A 21013-nucleotide genomic window follows, 5' to 3' on the forward strand; every position below is an offset into this window, starting at 1 on the left:
CACCACACCTTTCCCGCCACTGCATTCACTGCCAAAAGACTGCAGCTATAGTCACGACGTACAAAGAATTCTTCTCTTAAGCCTTTCCAAATTGCATCCGTGCCAGGCAGTGAAATGGGGGAAAAGCGTGGAATGTTTTGGTTTTGGTGAGCTTTTTTTCTTTTAAAAACAAAATATACCCATATGGGTGCAAGACTTTGCAAAAGAAAATTGCTGATGTTAACCACCCATCCTTTTATACTTTTGTTCTATTCATGGGGTATTATTATCTTTATATAGTTGCTTAATCTTCTCTGTAAAATCAGCTCTGCAGAGAACCTCCTTGAAAGACTGTGTCAAGTGTGACACACCGGTCCATCTTAGTCTCACTGAAGAGCTAGAGAATATATGTATTGATTTTATTTAGCAAAGCTGTTCATTGGCACTTCTGCACCATATTTCTTAATACACGCTTCTTAAAAACAAAGCTTTTTATATAAAACTCCTATTTTTACATCAACTGATGCATAGTGAAAAATACTGGATACCTTGTAGGTGTATGCTGTTGTGGTTTCTGGAAATGTAAGCTTCTACTTTAATCTACAATTTTATGTTCTGATAACAGGGTTACCAGCAGGCGATGCCAGATGGCAGTTGAACAAGCTATCCACCTGGGTGAAAAAGGTACTTTTAAGCTGTCTAGAGGCGTTTGTGGAGAGTATTGCATTTTATATTGTTTTCACATCAGAACATACTGAGAAGAATATATTGTAGTTTGGTTTTAAGAGGAGTTTTCTGTAATTTAAAAAAAATTAAAAATCTGAATCTAGAGTAGGTATCATTAGAATAGCCTTATCTGTTGGCCATCACAGGGGAGAGGAATGGAAACAAACTTCTGTGAATTGTTTGAGCCAATTAGAAGTCGTGCTGGTATAATGATAGCAAGCAATGAAGCAGCACTGTTTTGTGATATGTCAGAATTTATTAAAAAGCACTGTTTTCTTGTTCTGTGGTTGAGTAGAGTGATACATATTGTCATGGTTTGAGCCCAACCCACCAGAAACAAGAACTACACAACCACTGGCTCACCCCCAACCCACCTCCCTTTAGGGATGGGGAGGGAGAAAATACGACAAAAAGGCTTAAGGATTGAAATTAGGATAGGGAGAGTCTCCCTCACCACTTATGGTTACAGGCAAAGAACAGAGTAGCCTTGGGGAGAAAACAAACATAAATTTTATTTACCACCCCCAATTTAACCAAATCAGCTAGATCACAGCAGGAGAGAGAAAGCAAATACAAACAGACCTTACCCACCACTTACCTCCACCCTTCCCTCCTTCCCAGCTACTTCCTCCCCTGCAGAGGGGCAGGGGGGCAGGGGATGGGGGATGCAGTCCTTCCATCTTCCTGGGGCAGAGGGCTTCTCGCAGCCTTCTCCTCCTGCAGTGTGATGTCCCTCTGGGAGGCAGTCCTTGTCGGCCACATGAGTCACAGAATCACAGAATGTTAGGGACTGGAAGGGACCTCGAAAGATCATCTAGTCCAATCCTCCCGCTGGAGCAGGAACACCTGGACGATGTTACACAGGAAGGCATCCAGGCGGGTTTTGAAGGTCTCCAGAGAAGGAGACTCCATAACCTCCCTGGGCAGCCTGTGCCAGTGTTCTGTTACCCTTACTGAGAAGAAGTTTTTTCTCAAATTTAGGTGGAACCTCTTGTGTTCCAGCTTAAACCCATTACCCCTCGTCCTACCATTGGTTGTCACCGAGAAGAGCCTTGCTCCATCCTCGTGACACTCACCCCTTACATATTTATAAACATTAATTAGGTCACCCCTCAGTCTCCTCCAAACTAAAGAGACCCAGCTCCCTCAGCCTTTCCTCATAAGGGAGATGTTCCACTCCCTTCGTCATCTTGGTTGCTCTACACTGGACTCTCTCCAGCAGTTCCTTATCCTTCTTAAACTGAGGGACCCAGAACTGGACACAATATTCCAGATGTGGTCTCACCAGTGCAGAGTAGAGAGCAAGGAGAACCTCTCGTGACCTACTAATCACCCCACTAAGGGGTGCACCCTCGCCTGCAGCCCGCTGCTCTGGTGCAGGTCCTCCTTGGAGTTAAGGTTCACTTTGGACGTGTCCGTTGCTCCTGTGATCTCACCTGGCCTGGGCTGCTCCACGGGCTGCATTGTGAATGCTTGCCACCTCTGATCTCCTTGGTCAGCCATCACCCTGGGCCTCTGGGGAACACTCTGTTCTGGTGCCTTTCTCCCCATCTTCCTTACCAGGCACGTGTTTGCTCTTTTCTCACCTCTGCCTCATCTCCAAAAGAAAAAGAGAGTCCTCACCACAAAAGATGGGAAAGAGAAGCTCCCCCAACAGACTTCCATGTGAATATATTCATTTACAGAGGCAGTGATTGGCCTGGACTTAGCCAGATGGCTTCTCAAGCTTAGGAAGGCTTTGGAAGTTTCCCCAAAAGAGTGTCCCCCATCTCCCATTGTCCCCCCCCCCCAACCAGTATCAAAAACCCAGCCAGACACAAACCCATTCACACATACAAATTTCACGCAGGTCTTTACCGCTTCAATGTTTGCTCTGATAAACCAGTTTTGGCAACTTGGAGCTAGCTGATGTATCAGCAGAAATGTTAATCAGTGTTTGTGTGGCTTTCACATTTCTCTTTCTCTTTTTCCTCTATGAAGTGTTACATCCAGAAAGGCTTGTCTTGCAATCACCACAAGGTATCAAGACCCAGACCACTACTGATTATTGTGGTATTGATGATGGCTTTGAACAACATTCCCAGCAGGAAAGTAAGGTATCTATTCTGCAAACATTGCTTAAAATGCTGAATATCATTCAGATTGTTAACAGGTGCCTACTGTGGGGCTATTGTTAGAAAGGAATTACATAACAGAGTATCAAAGAATCAAAGTTGTATTCTGCTTTCTGATGACAGAAGTTTGTTTGCTGCATAGGGACAGGGGATTATTAACCTAATGCTTCCATCTCAAATGGAAAATGCTTATAAAAAAACCTGTATGATTGTAGTTGGAATTTGCCTCAGACTGGTTTTCATAGCTGCTGTTGAGCTCTGGGGTTCTTTAGCTTTTGATCAGTTTCTGGCTGAGTATCAAGCTATTGGTGAGTACTGTTTGAGCCCAGTAGTTCAGATAATTATGACTCACGTAACTGTCTGTTGATCTAGTTTTACGTCCCCAAGCTACAATTATGAAAGATGTGGTAAGTAACCTCTTTCAGAAGCCTTGCTGAAGTCAAGGAGTATTACACTGACTGCTTTCCTTTTGTTCAAGTAGTAATCTGCCCATATAATAGTCTCTTCATCACAAAGGAAAATCAAGCTGGTCATGAAAAGTCTGCCCCTTGTTTTATCCATGTTGACTACTCCTGGTCACCCTTTTTTTTTGAGTCATGTGAAGGATGTGGAATCCAGAAGCATGTGCTCCATGAAATTCTCAGGGACTGAAGTGAGGCTCATAAGTTATAGCTCTCCAGGTCTTCCTTGTTTGTCTTAAATTGTGACAGTATTACCTTTTTCATGCTATCAGAAACATTCCCTGGCTTGTCCTGATTATTTTTTTATTATAGGTAATAGGCAGCAGTATCCACAATCATATCAATGTGGTGAAACACATCTACCCTATCCAATGTCTCCAAGCAGTTTATAGCATGCTTCTCCACTTCCTGTTACTTGTCCCTTTCCTTTCCATGCTGTTACTTTGCTGTAGGAGTCTAGAGACCTGCACATAAGCAGAAAGGACATTGAATTCTTTCCCATGTCATCCATCAAGAAACTGTCCTCTCTTATCCATCTGTGGGCTGTTAGGTTCATTGAAGTTAGGCTCATTGAACTGTCTCTCTTTCACCACAAATGCTAATTTTTTTTGTCTAAAAATCAGTTCTTGCCAGATTTTAGCTTCACCTATACTTTGACATCTTTGACCTTCCTGATTTTGCCCAGCTGACCAGACAGTGTTTTTTATATTTTGCCTGTCTTTATTTCTGCTTGTAATAACCTTTTTTTATAAATTTATCAAGAAGCTACAAGCTTGGCTAAGGAGACCTCTTGAAATTCCTGATACTCTCGTGCGACGGGATGGTTTGTTTATGATCTCTCAATAAGCAACTTCTAGTTCTCGTGGGAACCTTTTTCCCCACAAGGTAGCTTCCCAGAGTATTCTGCCTGGTGATTTCTTACAGAAACTGAAGCTCAATGTAAGAGCCAGAGATCTGACTCTGCTGCTTTACTTTCTTAGCCTTCTTCTGGTCTTGCAATCTCTGCAACAAAAACTGGTAAATGAACACATGCTTTCTCCTGTATATGAGCAGCAAGTGTAGTAGAGTGTGAGTCCTGATCAGTAGGTCAGCTGTTTAGGTCAGGAAGCTGTCACCAACTCTGTCTAGAAATTCTGGGTGAATTGCAACCGGTGTGTGAATGATTGAAATGTCCAGGAAGTTACGCTACCTCTGATCAGGCCACTGGTGCCAACTGCGTGTCAGAATTCTCATCCATATTGTCTTCCTTCTGGTGGGGATTTGTTACAAACCCATCAGATGATATTGCTGCTGTTCCATCCTTCTGTGGTAACAACTCTGACACATCTCTGGTTTCCTAATTAACAACGTGCAGTCAAGGAGCTCCTGCACATGGACCCAGAGCCATGCTGGTGAGAGCAGCAGCACGTCTGGTTATTGTTCTGGAAGATGGCTGCTTCTACTGGGGCCTTTCTGTTTGACTAGAAGGTGAAGAACATCACCTGGACCCTTTGTGTTTACCCCAGAGCTAGGTGATCCTCCCCTTGGTCTGTTCGGGTGTTGCCGGTAACCACGTGGGTAGGCAGAACTAGATGAGCCTTGCAGTCTTGCTCTGACATCATGGCTTTGGGAAAGCAGCAAACGTATCTGGATAATAGCTCTGTCCTGTGCAAGAAGGACTAGTCTCACATCTAACCCTCACTGCTTTGCTAGATTAGGACAAGTATTGTTAAGATGACTGAGACATCTGGTCCAGAACCTTGCAAACACCACGTTCACTACAAGCAGTTTTCTCCCATCCTGCAATCTGAAAGAGATATCTTCTTGCTTTGAATTTGAGCTTGTGTGGTAGGAAAAAAGTTATCTAGCTGTGACTTCAAAGTCCTCACGTGAGCCCGCAAAGTATTTGTGAAATATTTAATTTTTAACGTAGACAAACTTTTAGAAATCTTAAATTTAAAGTGGGAATTCCTAGCACCTTCTCTCTTTATGTCTTAACAGTAGATAGTATGTTTAATGAGATAATGCTATTTAATGGGAAAAATTAAAACCTAACAACTTCAAAAGCGTTAGTGAAGATAGTTGCCTGTCATTTTAAGATTATAAATGCATTTATCTTCACTTGCTGTTTTCAGGTCAGAAAACTGCAGAACAAACAGGCAAAATGCACAGCATCGAGGCTGATGAATGTAACAGATGCGATGGGAGTAGCGATGCAAACAAGCCAACAAGGTATACTTTAATGCTTTATATTCAAGTATAGACAGTTTAGAATTGCAGTGACTTCAGTAAACCAGGGCTGAATAAGATACTTGTTAGATGTCCTCATGCTCTGTCTTTTGAAGACACATTCTGGAACAGTGCTAGCAGGAAGTTTCACTGGAGTCTTTCTGTGAATTGCTTAAACATCTCTGGTTCATAGAATCAAAAAATGGTTTTAGTTGGAAGGGACCTTAAAGATCATCTAGTTCCAACCCCCCTGCCATGGGCGGGGACACCTTCTGCTAGACCAGGTCGCTGAGAGCCGCATCCAACCTGGCCTTGAACACTTCTAGGGAGGGGGTAGCAAACATCTAATAATGTATTTTTGTGTTCAGTAAATCATCTTTCCCCAGTTGTTCACTAGAAAATTTTTGGTTGTGTTCAGAGTTTCCAGTTTGCTACTGAGATGCTTTGCCTGGTCCTTGGGATAGCTAATTTGCAAAAAATGCTATAACTTCAGAATCAGAAAGCCCAGATCATTCCTATGCTTTTCTGGAAGATGTGACTTTAAACCTGTGTACTTAATTGCCAAAGCAGGTGATTTTGTCACTTTGTAGCACTTGGATGCCTGAAGAAATACAGCTTGAATTAAATGCCCTTCTGTCCAGGCACTAGTAAGTTTGTGCTGTGGAAAGCTAAAGCTCGACTAAGTCAGGCAGGATTAAGAAAAAAATGGCAGTAGTTCGGACTGATTGCTGGTTATCTAGTACTGTTACTATCCCTGAAGTACTAGTTACTGAAATTTTGCTATTTTAGGACAGAAAAGTGAGATTTGATGCTAAAATTACTGAACAAAGTTAACAGAATGTTGGGTTATGTAATTACAGTCCTTTTCTGTCCTTCAGTTTTATTAAAGATCCAGTACGGTTCTGAAATATTAAAGGCTTATTTTCTACATGCTACTCTATGAAATTAGAGTTTTTGAAAAATTCATTACTTGTTATCGCATAAGGAAAATTAAAATATTTTCAAGTATAATGTGAATTGCAATTGCTTTAATCTACATATATTAAAAATACTTTTGTTGAGTTTTAATATATCCTTAACCTGATTATAGCTGGTGAATCTGTGACACTTAAACCGAGAGCTGGTGAATTTTTCAATCCTATGCTGAATGAGCAGCAGAAAGTGGCAGTGAAAAGGATAGTGAGTGGTGAATGTCGTCCAACACCTTATGTTCTCTTTGGACCACCAGGAACTGGAAAAACAGTAACAGTAATTGAAGCTATTTTACAGGTAAAGGTAGATGACAGGTCAGTCATCTCTAATCTTTTCAGTGTTGGAACGCTTACAGTAATTTGGCAAGTACAGACGTATTTTCTTCCCAAGGTGTTTTGAAAATGCTCTTTTTAAGGTCACTTTCTATAACTCCATGAATGACTGGGCTTCAGCAAAATTTCTGAACGGCTGATTTTTGCATCTTTAAAGCTTTAATAAACAGCATCAAACTTGTGATGCCAGCAGTGCATAATATAGTCGTGAAGCACGGGTACACATTAATATGATAACCATGAATTAATTCTTCTGCCAGTACACTCAGTTTGAGAGTACTTAGTCATGACTGTCAAGACAAGCATTCTTGAACTGCAAAGGGCTGGATGAACATAACGAGTGCAAAAACCTTCTGGATTCAGTGAAATAAAATGGGCATGTCTGAGCTACTGCTGCTTCTCTAAATAACCTTTTTTTTTTTAATGTCCACCTTCTTCAATGTAGATACATTATACTCTACCAGACAGTCGAATTTTGGTTTGTGCACCGTCAAATGCTGCAACAGATCTCATTTGCTTGCGGCTGCATCAAAGCAATCTGTTAAAACCAGGAACTATGGTCCGAGTTAATGCTAGCTTCAGGTCAGAAGAGGTAAATATTGTAGATACCTACCAGTTAAAATTTTCATTTTAATATTTTGATCTTAAAATACTGATTTAGTAATGCCTCTATCAGTTACTGGGCTTGTTTAGGATCCAAAGAATGAACATATTACTTCAGGTTTTCCAGAAGATGAACTGGGAAATGTTGATCGAAGTCCTTACTTCGGTGGTATGAGCATAGAATCATGAGCTCTTTCCTGTGGTGCTTAACTCCACCAGCAGCACATACATATTGGTGGAGTATTTAATGTGGCAAGTTGCTTTGACTTACAAAGCAGTCCTAAAATCTGTTCCTGAAGTCAAGCCTTTGTCTCCAAATTAAGGCTACTCACACAGAAGAGTAAGCAAGTGGGATTATCATCTACATCACACACATTGTGTGTGCATTTTATATACGTATACATATGAAACACCTGTATGTTCAGTTTTGATCCTTATGATAAAGAGAACAGAGATATCTTGCATATATACTGGTTAGTTTAGGCAAATTAATGAATTCGTTTTGGTGCATGAATGGGTCTAAATCTAACTGTTTGGCTCAGCTTCCAAAATGGTTTTCAGCAGGCTTTTTTTTATTCAAATGAAGCGTTTATTTTTAGAGCTGCGTTTTGCTTTACAAAGTACCTTTTTGTTTCTGCAGCAAATCGATGACATGGTGAAACCTTACTGTGAAGATGGTGAGGATGTTCAGAAAGCGTCGTGGTTCAGGATAATAATTACCACGTGCAGCAGCGCAGGCCTGTTCTATCAAACAGGAGTGCGGTAGAGTACTGTAGATAGGAACAGCACTGAGGCAGCTGGCTGCTACAAAACCCAGAGCTTTTGGATACCCTCTGGGCTGTAACTTGAGCTGGTTTGATACAGTTTATTGTGTGTGACTCTGTTTTGAAATTGTCTTCCTATCAAACCAGTTGATCTTAGTTGTGTTTCAGCAGAGTCTTTCTGTGTGGGGAATTTAAAAATTATCTCAAGTAATGTTAAAAAATGTTGACATCTCTCCCATTATCAGCCTTGGAAATTACATTGCTGCTGACAATAATTTTGGCTCAGAATAACTGTCACACTAAAAATTGTATTTTATTTGGTTTTTTTCACCTTTACCATCTGTAAACAACCACCACGTCAAGTGCTGTTAACTCAAGATTCCTTTGATTTTGCTTATGTCTCTGTAAAATGTCACTGTGAAGCCTAACTGGATTGAGTTGTTTGGTATAAACAAAGCCTGGGGATTGACTTTGCTACACCAAGTGTGTTGTTCTAATTGAATAGCTCAAGGACATTGAGAACAAGGTTTTTCTAAGTGTCTTAAGCTTGGTATGAACAATACTTAAGATAACCAGTGGTTGTGTATTTTGGAGTACGTAAGCAAAATCAAAGATGACAAATGAAATTGCTGGGTTGTTTTTTTTTCTATATTCCGTGTTTAAAATACCCATCTTTGCTCTGTGAGGGGGGAGTTGCCCGGCACACTTGACAAGGAAATCAACAGAATTGCTGAGGTCAACCACAGGGTGGCAGAATGAACTAATCTGAAACCAGCCCTAGTTTGGGTTCATGTTACTTAATTCTAGGCTTGGACACTTCACTCATGTAATTCTGGACGAGGCAGGACAAGCAAGTGAACCGGAGAGCCTCATTCCTATTGGGTTGATTTCAGAAGCTGATGGGCAGGTAATCGTTTTACCATAATTTACTGAAAGGGGAAAAAAAGATTCAGTTAACTGTTACTATTTTTGCGAATGATGTAGAACCCAAGCAGCCATTTCTTGCTAATGGGTATGGAATTCTGAGTACTTGAAATAAATCTTATTCATGCCAGTATCCATCTCCCACACTTAAATGAGCTGATTTGTGTCTAAAACAAGTCTTCATTGGTATGATAGGATTCAGTGCATGGAAGATGTCAAAATTAAAATAAACTTTGTTAGTTTAAGACAGTAATGTACTTGTCTGTTGGGCCTAGCCCTTCTCTGTAAACAGATGAGATGTTCAGAAGAAAGTGAAATACTTGGCGTAAATTGACATTTTGAAGTGTGTGTTGTTATTGAAATGACATATTTTACTAACTGTTTTAGTACACAATGGATTTTTTTAATTCCGTATACAGATAGTTCTTGTTGGAGATCCAAAGCAGTTAGGGCCAGTAATAAAATCCAGAATTGCACTGAATTTTGGATTAAATGTGTCCTTACTGGAAAGACTGGCATCAAGAGAGATATATCTGAGAGACGAGGATGCTTTTAGTGCTTCTGGATCATATAATCCTTTCTTGGTAAGTGAAACTATGATTTTAATTAATTTCTTTTCATCTAAATCAAAACAGGATAAGCTGTGTCTCCTGCTGTTTGTTTACGACCTGACACTTAGTGATAAGTCTAGCTTGAGCATTAGTTCTCCAGGAAAACTTGATTATTTTGAGTATATACTCTGAATAGCAAGGATGCTGAGCCCTCCAGCACGTTAAAACTCTTTTTGAAGGAGTTCTCTATTCTTAAGCAGATTAGGTCAAATATGGTGGACAAAGCAGAGTTCTTAATCATGGCTTAAAATTCCCTTCATTCTCCATTACCCACATTTACAGTAACTTTGTAACTTTATTTTCCACAAAAAAAAATACAACTTCTACTTTTAATATAAAAAGACAAACAAAGCCTCCTCTTTAAACATAAGATTAATTTTGCAAACTTAAGTTTTTGAGAAGGGGGGAAAAAACCTGTTCCTGTTTCTTTATCACGTCTTCCTCTGAAGGATGGCTTCTCAACACTCTTGTGTGGTGAAGTACCTGAAGTGTGTGGCAGAGATGACATAGTACATAAACGATCACACGTGTTTCGGCTGATTTAAATTATTATCTGAATCTGAAGTACAGGAGTAAAGTTAAAGTTACTGTGTTGCGTTATTCTCATGGCAGTAACTTTGAAGAATTAAAGTGAAGGAGAAGGTGACTGCAAGCAGAAGGGGAGGAAATCTGATGGCAGACTTCAGGAGGAAGGTGGGGGTGTTTGCCCCTGGGCTTTGGGTTGGGTTCAGCCTGCTGAAAAACCTGTCACATTTCCTCCTAAAATCTGTTATGGCAAACTTTCATTGTTGTGTTCTTTATACATGGCTTAAGAGGAAATTGGTGTAATGAGGGAGCAGGAAGTAGGAGAGCTTTAAGGATACCATCGGACTTGAGCATGATATGTTATACTTTATACTAGCTGGCTGTTCCTGACTGGAATGCTTCCTTAAGGCCATTCCTTCATTTAAAGACAAATACATTTCTTGTTTCTAAAGCTACCTCCTGTCAGCTGTCCTGATATTCCTTTTCTGCCTGTCAAGACTTCCTTAGAAAAAATAGGTTATGTCCATGGAAACCCCATGAAAAGTAACTAACTCTTAAAAAAATGAGACTATACCTATAGATCAGCTATTTTAAGAAACTGGAAGATGACCAATTCATCTATAATGTACATTCAGTGTGGGTTTTTTTCTTTTTTTTTTCCCTTTGGAGGGGAAAGATATGGTCCTTCAAAAAACTGCTTTTGTTTAGTGTTTACTTACAGAAGATCACACCTGCAGTTTTTGCCTTTCGTACAGTTCTTAGGCAGCTTTAGAAAAGTTAAATGCTGGAGGCTGGTATCTGTTTGGGACCTGGGTAGTGTCAAGTCTGATGAATAATTATCTATTCCAGCTACAGATCTTTTTTTTTTTGTCTTTGCAGATCACAAAACTTGTAAAGAACTACAGGTCACATTCCGCACTGCTTGCCTTGCCATCAAAATTGTTTTATCATAAGGAGCTAGAAGTTTGTGCAGACCCTTCAGTAGTGACTTCTTTGTTGCATTGGAGGAAATTGCCCAGGAAGGAGTTTCCGTTAATTTTTCATGGAGTAAGGGTATGTAAAATGTTCGTGTAGTGAAAGAGGGATGAAGGGATTGAGAGCAGCCCTGTGGAGAAAGACTTGTGCGTACCAGTGGATAAAAAGCTTGACAGGAGCTGGCAAGGTGTGCTCACAGCCCAGAAGGCCAGTCGCATCCTGGGCTGCATCAAAAGCAGCGTGGGCAGCAGACCGAGGGGGGTCATCTGCCCTTCTGCTCGCTCTGGTCAGACCTCGCCTGGAGAACTGCGTCCAGCTGTGAGTCCTCAGCACAGGGAAGACATGGACTTGGTAGAGCAGGTCCAGAAGAGGCCACAGAAGTGATCAGAGGGCTGGAGCACCTCTCCTATGAGGACAGGCTGAGAGTTGGGGTTGTTCAGCCTGGAGAAGAGGAGACTCCAGGGAGACCTTACAGTGGCCTTCCAGTACCCGAAGGGGGCTACAGGAAAGCTGGGGACAATCTTTGTAGCAGGGCCTGTTGCAACAGAACAGGGCGTAATGGTTTTAAACTAAAAGAAGGTAGATGTAGACTAGATGTGAGGGAGACATTTTTACAGTGAGAGTGGTGAAATATTGGAACAGGTTTCCCAGAGAGAAGGCCCATTCCCAAACATATTCAAGGTGGCATTGGGCAGGGTTCTGAGCAAACCTGGCCTAGTGGAAGGTGTCCTTCCTCTTTTCAGGCACGATTGGACTAATTTACTTTTAAAGGTCTCTTCCAACCCAAACTGTTCTATGATTCTGTATAAATGAGGAGACCTGATAAAAGTTCATTGATGTTGTAGATGAGCTTTCTTTAGAATGAATTCTAGAAGGATATGAAAAAATAATGAACTTTCTTTTGCAAGTAATTTTTGTTCCTGACCATCTGGGCTTAGAAAAAACTGCTGAAATCAAATGTTCGCTGGGAGTTTGAGCAGTGTACACCAATGTGGAGATGTTTTGATACCAATTTAAATTTGTAGCAGATTGACCAAGATGGAGCTACAGCTTCTGATGAGATTTTGTTACATTAGAATGAATACAAACCTCTAAAACTAGAGGATTATGAAGTCTTAACTAGGCAGGGGAAAAAATAGTACTTTGGGAAAAAACAGTATTCTTTAGTCTTCCAAGAAGTTAGTAAAAGTGGTGATATCCACTGCTTGGAGAGGCTTGGTTTTCAACTCGTACCTTGCACAAAAGCGAGATACTGACTTGCTAACACATGTTATTTTGAGTTGAGATTTAACTCTTTTGTTGGACACTTAAGAGTACTGTTATCATATAAATTCTCCAGCTTAAAAAAAAAATAAATTAGGTGATACTTGTTCATTGGCAAGGGTGTCTAAAGAAGAGAAATTGTATATAACATTGCCCTGCTTTTTTTTTTTTTGCATTTAGGCTATATAAGAATAATCTGTTAGTAAATACATAGTCACTTTTGCACCTTGTCTTCATCATCTTGTTTCCTTTCCCCTAATATAGGGTAATGAAACACGTGAAGGTCACAATCCTTCATGGTTTAATCCAACGGAGGCAGTTCAAGTAATGCAGTACTGTTGCCATCTTGCTAAAAATGAAAACACTGCGGTGTCAGTGACTGATATTGGAGTGATTACACCGTATCGTAAACAGGTATAACTGAGGTCTAAGACCTTCAAACTTGCTGGTGTGTTAAAGCAGGGAGGGAGATGTCAAAACTTCATTGTTGTGTGTTGTATTACACAGTGTGTTATCAGCCATTAATAATGTTTCTCTTTAAATCTAAACCTACAGAAAGATAGCAGTAATGGCGTTTTACTTTTTGTGTTTCAAAAATCAGGAAATTGTTAAGGAGAGATCTGCTTGCAGTTTTGGAGGAGGGAACAGGTTTTTCAGTTGTTGCAAGTAGAATCAAAAATTTATTACCCAACAGCTGGAAGAGCAATCTGATTCTGTCACTCTGTGAGCTGAGGAGTGGAGCAAAAGGGAAGATGGCTGCATGTCACCTTGTTATGGCTTTGAGAAAACTAGAGGAATTGAGACTGTCCAATAGTTAGACTTGAAGTTTGTGCTGCTGTTTAAACCTGTAGAGAAGGCTGAATGTCAACTTCAGCTGCTGTGCTTAATTTGTAAACTATTCAGGTCTGTTACCTATGTGATGCCTGCTTTCAGTTTATAAAGAAATCGAATCTCCTTTCATTTCCAGAGGATGCCCAGGGCAGTTTGCTTATTGTTTTTCTTGATGTTCACGTCTCGGTGTTCATGGCCTTGCGTGCCTGGGTTGGGGGAGATATTGTGAGGTGTGTGGAAAAGACCAACCCCTTCTGAAGCAATCTCACTTGCTAATTAGAGCTCTGCCTGTGCTGATTCTGCTGGTCAGGTGTATTCACTGCTCATGTTTACAGTTACTGGGGTTTTTTTCCCCCCAATATTTACATACAGTATTGATGTGACTGAATGTTTTATACTCACTAAAATATTCACATTGTTTAATATGATTATGTCCTTCATCTGCCTATGATGCATGACATATGTCTGCTTCAAAAAGTAGCCTTGTATTGTAGGAATATTGACCAGAAGTAAACATTGACTGTAATCCTCAGCTTAGCCAGACGTGATTTCTTCGTGTATTTCTTGGACCACTTAAGGCATAGTCTTCACACAGCTTTTGGCAGGTGATAATATACTGGTCCCAAACATATCAGCATTCTGGTGCACAAGACTCCTTGTTCTCTTTTGGGAGGGATGCTTAAGGTGACGTCTCACCTCCGTCTTTCACTCTGCATGATGCAGCTGGCAAGCAAAGGTGGAATCTCTGCACAGTCTCTTCTCGAGGGGCTGGAGGAAGCTGCTTGCCCTTGCCCAAATGTGATAAGCATGGCTTGGGATATAATGCACAGTAGAAGAAGAGGTGTCTAAGCTGTTCTCATTAAAACCTGGATGATTAAAAATCCGTTGATCTCTGTTTAAATGGTGTTAGTGAGTACTTCACCTTCTAAGTTGTGTAAAAGGTGTGATCTTTCTCAGGAAAGCCACTGTTCTATTTTAAAACCTTACTAGTTGATGATGGCTAGGTTTGACGGAGGCATTCCCTGTGACATCTTGGTGTTAAATCACATATTTGTGTAGGTAACATGTTTTCAGTTTTGAAGTAATCCACTCTCAAATGTAAAAATAAATTCCTTCAAACACTTTTTTTTTTTTTTATAGGTAGAAAAAATTAGATTTCTTCTGAGAAGCATTGATTTGGCAGACATTAAAGTTGGCACAGTAGAAGAGTTTCAAGGACAGGAGTACAAGGTTATCATCTTATCAACAGTATGTATATTTGTTGTGGTCCTGTGGAACATTTCTGTATGTGTCTAATTCTCTATGTTCCCTTTTCGATATAGAACTTTTAAAAATAAAAGTTTAAAGGCTGTGTTTTCATCAATCTGTCACAGTATTTGAAAACAGAGCATACGTAAGTGCATGGAAACATTTATGGCATCTGTGACTTTGAGGTAAACTTCAACCTTTATATAATTTGTGCTGAAGTTATTTTAGTTTCATACAGACCACGTACCTTTCGCTTCAGTGTGCATAGGGAGGATGGAAGCTGGAAGCATAAATATTAGAGAAACAACTATGTAAATCACAGTATTAAAGAGTTATTGCTGTTTGACTTACGAAAGCTGATGTAGCTTGTTACATTCTTTTTCACTTTCAGTTTGACAGTCATCACTTAACAGTATACAGCTGATGGCTTCCCAGACACCAATGATGACTGTGCCTAGACGTTTATCACAATTTATTTATTTTGCATTGGTAGAGGAGCGCTAGATCGTCTTTCTTGATCATCTTGATGGGTCCACTTTCAGTACTGTGCTGGTCATATTATAGGGATGTTGGTAAAGGCTTTTTCTGGGTGCTTGGTTTTTGAATCTGAAGCTATAAGATGCCTGAAGAAAGAGTCTGGGGTGGGAAAAAATCCACATTATGTTTCTTCTTCAGCAGTATGCTAGTCACAAGCCATCATCTTAACAGCACATCACCTCAACGAGGGTTGGTTTTGTTTGACCACATTGATGTAATGTGACGGCACAGGGACGTAAACTGCATCACTAGAGATTTTTAGATAACCATGAAAATGCTGAGGTATTAACTTTCACTCTTTGCAATAAACAGGTCTTTTGGAAAAGCACTGACAAGAGGGATCATTCAGGAAATGTGGGAAGATACACGTGTTGGGGAAGATGATGTCCGTGGCTTTGTGTTGAGCCCATCACTTGCATTTGATGCAGGGGAGGTAGAGATTGTTGGCTGGAGCTCTCGACAGGAGACTTTTCTTTGTGTTTTTGAGGAGAAATCAATGTGGAGTAGAGAAGTGTAGGCAGTAGCTGATAGATCAGTTGATACCTATTGAGATTTTTTTGCAGAGGCATCTTGCTGCTGGGATATGTGATAGCAATTCTTTATGTTCTGAGACAGCATCCATCAGATAGACACTCTTGTAGGCACACCGAATTCCTGAACTGAAGTGAAAATTCATGCTGGATCAGTGGAAGAGACAGTTGGGAAACTTGAAAGAAAGGCTTCCTTAATACTTCGAACATCAGCAAATGATGCCAGTTCAGTGTACGTGGTTACGTTTGAGGGTTTAGACTTCCTTTTAGTGGTCATTATGGGTCCTGCATAGCTGTATTTCTATGGCAGAATTCAGTTCAAAACATAGAAGTCTGCATGTGCTTGCTTGTTTTCCCCAATGGTAATGTTGTTTTGGTGCAGTAAACCTAAGTGAAGTAAAAGATTTAAGTGTTTGGAACATGGAGTTCGAGGTGTTTGTGACCCAGGATCCCTCAGGGAATCAAGTGCAGAACGGTCTGAGTAAGAGCATACAAGGCAACCTGATCAAAGGAGCTGGAGATACGACCAGTACTGGGCTACTTTTAACCAGAGTACATAGGACTTTTTTCCAGGAGAGAGGAGGATGAAACACTTATTTGAACAACCAAAAGCACTGGAAAGCAGGTTGAATGCAGGGCTGGAGGAACATCTGGGTTTGGGGGGGTCTTTTGTGTCTTGAGGGGAGAGTTAGTGAGATTTTCATGCTTGTTTCTTTTCCAGAGGACAGTGGTACCATGCTTACTTTCCTTGTTCTTTGTTTACCATAGCTCTTCAATCTAGCATTGTATCTCAAATTAGTTCTAGGTATGTTCTATGCTTCTAAGAAGTCATTATTTAGGTCGTAAAAACTTTCTTTTATCAAAGATAGATTCAAGTATGGATGAAGTAGTTAGAGGTGAAAATGAGCAACAGTTACAGCAAACTAGCGGCTGTATCTTCTAAGCTGAGTCAAAGCACACTGATGAGTCTGCTGAGGAAGGCTTGCAGAAAGACACTGTGAATTGTCATTCAACTGTAGGAATTGGAATACTAGCAGCTCTGGCGTGTCTTTTACTGACAAGATAAAATTGTTGGGTTTTAGGAAGCAGTTCTGGTATCTTGTGTTTCAAATTACAGTGGATGGTGCTGCCAAAAATAAAACTAGTGTACCATTCTCTTGAAATTGCTGAAGTTGCATTAGCAGCCTGTTGGAGAATAGACCTTCTTGTGGGAAAGCTGGTCTTACAGGAAATAGCTAACCGGCTGAAATTTGGATTGTGATGCTAAGTTGCGCGTTGCTGACACGGAGCTTTGCATTGCTGCAGTAAGCAAATATTATGTTTAAGTTACAGTATGGTTAGGTGAGTTACTTTCCATTATTCAATTTCTAAAATTACCCATAATCAATTTTAGGTGCGATCTCACGAAGGCGTATTTAGTGATGAAAAACGCTATTTGGGCTTTCTGTGTAACCCAAAGAGGTTTAACGTGGCGATTACAAGAGCGAAAGCTTTGCTGATTGTCGTGGGAAATCCTCATGTTCTTGTGAAAGTAAGTTTTGCTTTTAGACCTTTGAATTGCATGTGGTATTTGCCCACCGTAAATGAATTATTAGCGGAGGGGGCTAATCTGTTGTGAGGGAGCACATGAGATTATTTAAGAATTGGTACCCTGTCCTCAGCCTGCATTTGGGAATATCTGAACTCTGTTGGTTCCTGTAAGTACAGGTGGTTCAGACACCCACACGGTAGACTTCCAAGCCCAAAGGAGGTTGTTATGCTGATCTGTGCATATGGGTTCCTTCGTCCTTTTTCCTCTCTGGAAAGGGTCAGAACGTCAATGCTGAAGTTCTCCTGCAGCCTGCAAGCCCTGTAAGCATGTTCTAAATAACAGATCCTTCGCTTTTTTAAATGGAAAGTGGTGGAAGTGATTGTTTCCAATTAATTCAACAGCCTGCCAGTGAGGTGGTCACCTTTTGAAACCATACATGGTCCTTCCATAGAAATAAGACAAGTGGGTTTTTTACATATCTGATAAGGTGTTATGTCTGACTTTCTGGATAAGAAGGAAAGCAATACTCCAGAAATGGTGTGAATAGAAGGTTTAGTCTCCCCATTCATAGGTGCAGAAATGTAACTTCTGGCAGCTCTGGGTGTTTTCCTCCCATGTTACATGACGTCTGCACCATTTGTAGAGTTCTGTTTCAGGAAAAGGTCCTATTAAATCTCCGGCATTCCTGTGCCACGCTAACTTGTTTGAAAATTCACTTCACAGAGCAGCATGCTTTAAACACTAATCTCCTCTTGTAGGATCCCTGTTTTTGTGCACTGTTGGAGTACAGTTTGATGAATAGAGTCTACGTAGGTTGTGACCTGCCGCTGGAGTTGGAACGCCTGCAGAAGTGAGTGTCTGGTCTTCGCTTTAACCTGGCTAGATACGGATCAGTTTATAATGTTTTTAAAGCTAGCATCATTTGAAAGATTGATAAATATAAAAACCTGTGATATCATAGTAGGATTTGATTTTACCTTCTTAAGTACGGTAAACATAATAGGTAATATCATCATATTTTCTCCCACCCCATAAGAGTCAAAGCATTAAATATTAAAAAAGAGCCGTTGTTGACTTTGGTATTTTACGTATTGCCAAATGATGCCTTGCATACTCGATGACTGTATGGATTTGGGGATAGAGGGGTGCAGGGAAAATGTTTAAAGTGACTTTACTGTAATTAAAGAAATTTGCTTGAAGATTGATTTAAATATGTCCCTTCTAGTAACATATAATACCTTCTTAAATGGATATTATCTACTACATGAAACTTTTTTGATTTTTAAAAAAAAAAGTTTTTTTCATGGAAAGGTAAGCAAAATTTTTATCTTATTTCCTTTGACAGGTCTGAGTAGTTTTTCAGTGTTCAGGATGCATTCAGTCCTCTTCTGTTTTGAAACTAAGAATACCTAACGGAAACTCAGTCCTGTGCAAATCCAGCACCTTTTGTTCTCGGAGAAAGACACGTGTTCTGAGGTGGTTGGACCGTTCTCCAAACAAGATTCTTAGTACTTTTTTTTAAGAAGTGAAAAAGTTGAAATTTAACAGGATGAAGTAGTGGTGGCAACTTACTTGCTTTTCTGTTTAAAATGCATATGACTTTGTGCCTTGGCATAGCAAAGCATGCCTGACTCTGTAACAGCATGCCTGAATCCTCCAAGCTTCAGAAGAAAAATATCAACAAACTCTTATGTTAGCTTTCCTTTATTCTTTATTTTTTCAGCTTCTTGTTTTTCTCATTGTTGTAGTGCCTCCTAAAACTGGATTGTCCCAAGAACATATATGTCTTGTAATTTCGTTGTGGGGAGTGTTACAGTAATATGTCCACAAGGTAAACTGGAATGATGCATGAAGATCTCCACTGGACTGATGTTGAGTATCTTAAGCCAAGCATGCTTAAAAAACCTACTTCCAGGTTTTCGGGCGTTTGTATACACAGCTGAGATCACACTGCATTTTCTTGGGTTTCTCCTCAGTCCAGCTGTTTGCTGTCACGTGTGCCAGAAGACACCTCACCTCACCGTTTGAGGCAAAAAGCAAAAACAAAAAACGTGTTGCATTTCTACAAATACATTGTAGGAAAAAAGGTATCTTGTTTAATTTTTGACAAAAATAAAAATAACCCTTGAGTTAGCGATATTTGTGCTGCTAGCTTCTTTGGGCACTGCACTGTCCACTTAAAGAGTGTTTTTTCGTTTCCTTGTCTGTTGACACGGAAGTCATGGACACTGCTGACGATCAATGTGATCAAGCAAATGCCACTTTATTAACGGACTAATGCGGTTAATATGCAGTTCACAACGTCCTTGTTTTCCAAATGCTCTATATTGATTGGCTATTAACAACAAACACACGCAGTCCATGCTCCTGTTCACACGCTGTTTTCCTTTGCTGATTCGCTCTTCTTCTCCCCACCTGCATCCTGGGTTTGTTTCTGTTTTCAGTCACATACACCAGCCACAGCTCCTTGTTTTTCTTTGCTTCAGCATATTCTCACAGCTAGTGACCTTCACAATGTCCTTCACAAACTCTTGTCAAGCCAGGCCTAAAACTTGTCTAAAAACAGGCTGCCTGGCTTGTTCGAAACACGTCTGCTCTTCTCTAAATATCCCACACTTGTCCTCTCCTTGGTGATTAAGTCTTGCCACACAATGCTTTAGGAGTAGTTGGACAACTAGCCATTGTGTTTAGGTACTTCCAATACAAAGATGTCTTTCGGTGACAGGCAGAAGTATTTTGGACAGGACTACAGCCTGCAGAGAAACAAATGAGAGGAAAAAAGATGGCAAGCTTTTGTTCACCTGTTTATAGCCTGCTTATAGCACTTCCATTCCTGGTGCTCACTGTACTTCTTTCCGCTGCAACGCACAATATGTAGATACTGCAACTTAGAATACAGCAAATGTGGTAAACATCAAATCCAGGTATTACTTAAGGGCACACTGTACTGTGACACGTGGTAGGGAGGACCCAGCATTCCCTCTCACCCAGACCACGCTGTGTGAGTGCATCGGTGTGGGTCAGGGCTGTATTTGAGCAGCACTCTCACCTGCTCAGCCCAGCCTCTTTGCCGTGGGGTTACACCGCTTAAATTGCTTTCACCGATGGCAGACCAGAACAGACAGGTTGTGTCGACACAGCGTGATGCTGAAAATATCAGCATTGATGATGCTGTGGCAATATTCTATGTCAAACTCAGAAAGTTGTTTAACTAAGACTCTGTGCTAGTAGTCACCTGTTAAAAAAACTCTTGCTTCAGGGTTGCGTTATGGCGTGCCGCATCTCTTGAACCATCGGTCAGACCTCTCAGTGCTCTCGCTGACTCCCAGCCAAGCTCTTTGTCGATGTGCTCATGCTCTGCTTGGAGTACAGTGAACAGATTGTAACTGAGATGAATGATGCCTTCCTCACTGCAAGACATAAGCCAGAACTTCTGATTAGTATTTCTGTGGTCTCTGTAGAGCAAAGTAGCAGAGAACTGATTATATTGTGATACTTAGTAGCTACAAGTTAATAATTTTTTAACTATAATAGTTTGCAGGTTGACAGCAATTTCTGTGAAGATAAACTACTTGTTTTTGAACACTGCAAAAGTCAAATGATAAATGCTTCTTATTGTACATGGTGTTTATTCTTCTAGAGAAATTCTTAGTTTAAAGGGAAGGTCCACACTTCTGAGGGAAGAAAAAAAAATCATTCAACTACATTTTGCCGTGGAGAAACTCATTTACTCTTTTCACTGATAACATCATCCACAACTAAAATGTGGAAACCTTTTCCCTGAGTTACTAAGAATAGTCTCTGGTAGTCTTAAAATGTGCTTCCAGAGAAGTGCTTATGACTCATTGAGATCACTGCACAAAGCCAGCTTGCGCTCTC

The 21013-nt window shown here is 40.4% G+C and overlaps 1 protein-coding gene across 1 annotated transcript in view; it reads left to right on the forward strand.

Annotated features, from left to right (window-relative positions):
- The window catches only part of MOV10L1 (Mov10 RISC complex RNA helicase like 1), a gene marked incomplete at its 5' end in the record, with an annotated part of 32927 nt that extends 14939 nt beyond the window's left edge, over positions 1 to 17988 (forward strand). The window contains 13 exons of the mRNA XM_009875804.1: positions 605 to 663; positions 2686 to 2801; positions 5395 to 5425; positions 6579 to 6757; positions 7238 to 7384; positions 8036 to 8157; positions 8967 to 9066; positions 9503 to 9667; positions 11099 to 11272; positions 12722 to 12871; positions 14429 to 14536; positions 16997 to 17134; positions 17893 to 17988. Of these exons, the coding sequence (XP_009874106.1) occupies positions 605 to 663; positions 2686 to 2801; positions 5395 to 5425; positions 6579 to 6757; positions 7238 to 7384; positions 8036 to 8157; positions 8967 to 9066; positions 9503 to 9667; positions 11099 to 11272; positions 12722 to 12871; positions 14429 to 14536; positions 16997 to 17134; positions 17893 to 17988 (1585 nt within the window). The remainder of the gene's footprint in view (positions 1 to 604; positions 664 to 2685; positions 2802 to 5394; positions 5426 to 6578; positions 6758 to 7237; positions 7385 to 8035; positions 8158 to 8966; positions 9067 to 9502; positions 9668 to 11098; positions 11273 to 12721; positions 12872 to 14428; positions 14537 to 16996; positions 17135 to 17892) is intronic.
- Between the last annotated feature and the right edge of the window lie 3025 nt (positions 17989 to 21013).

Source organism: Apaloderma vittatum, unplaced genomic scaffold (assembly GCF_000703405.1).
Source record: "Apaloderma vittatum isolate BGI_N311 unplaced genomic scaffold, ASM70340v1 scaffold429, whole genome shotgun sequence".
In the NCBI taxonomy this organism is placed as follows: Eukaryota; Metazoa; Chordata; class Aves; order Trogoniformes; family Trogonidae; genus Apaloderma; species Apaloderma vittatum.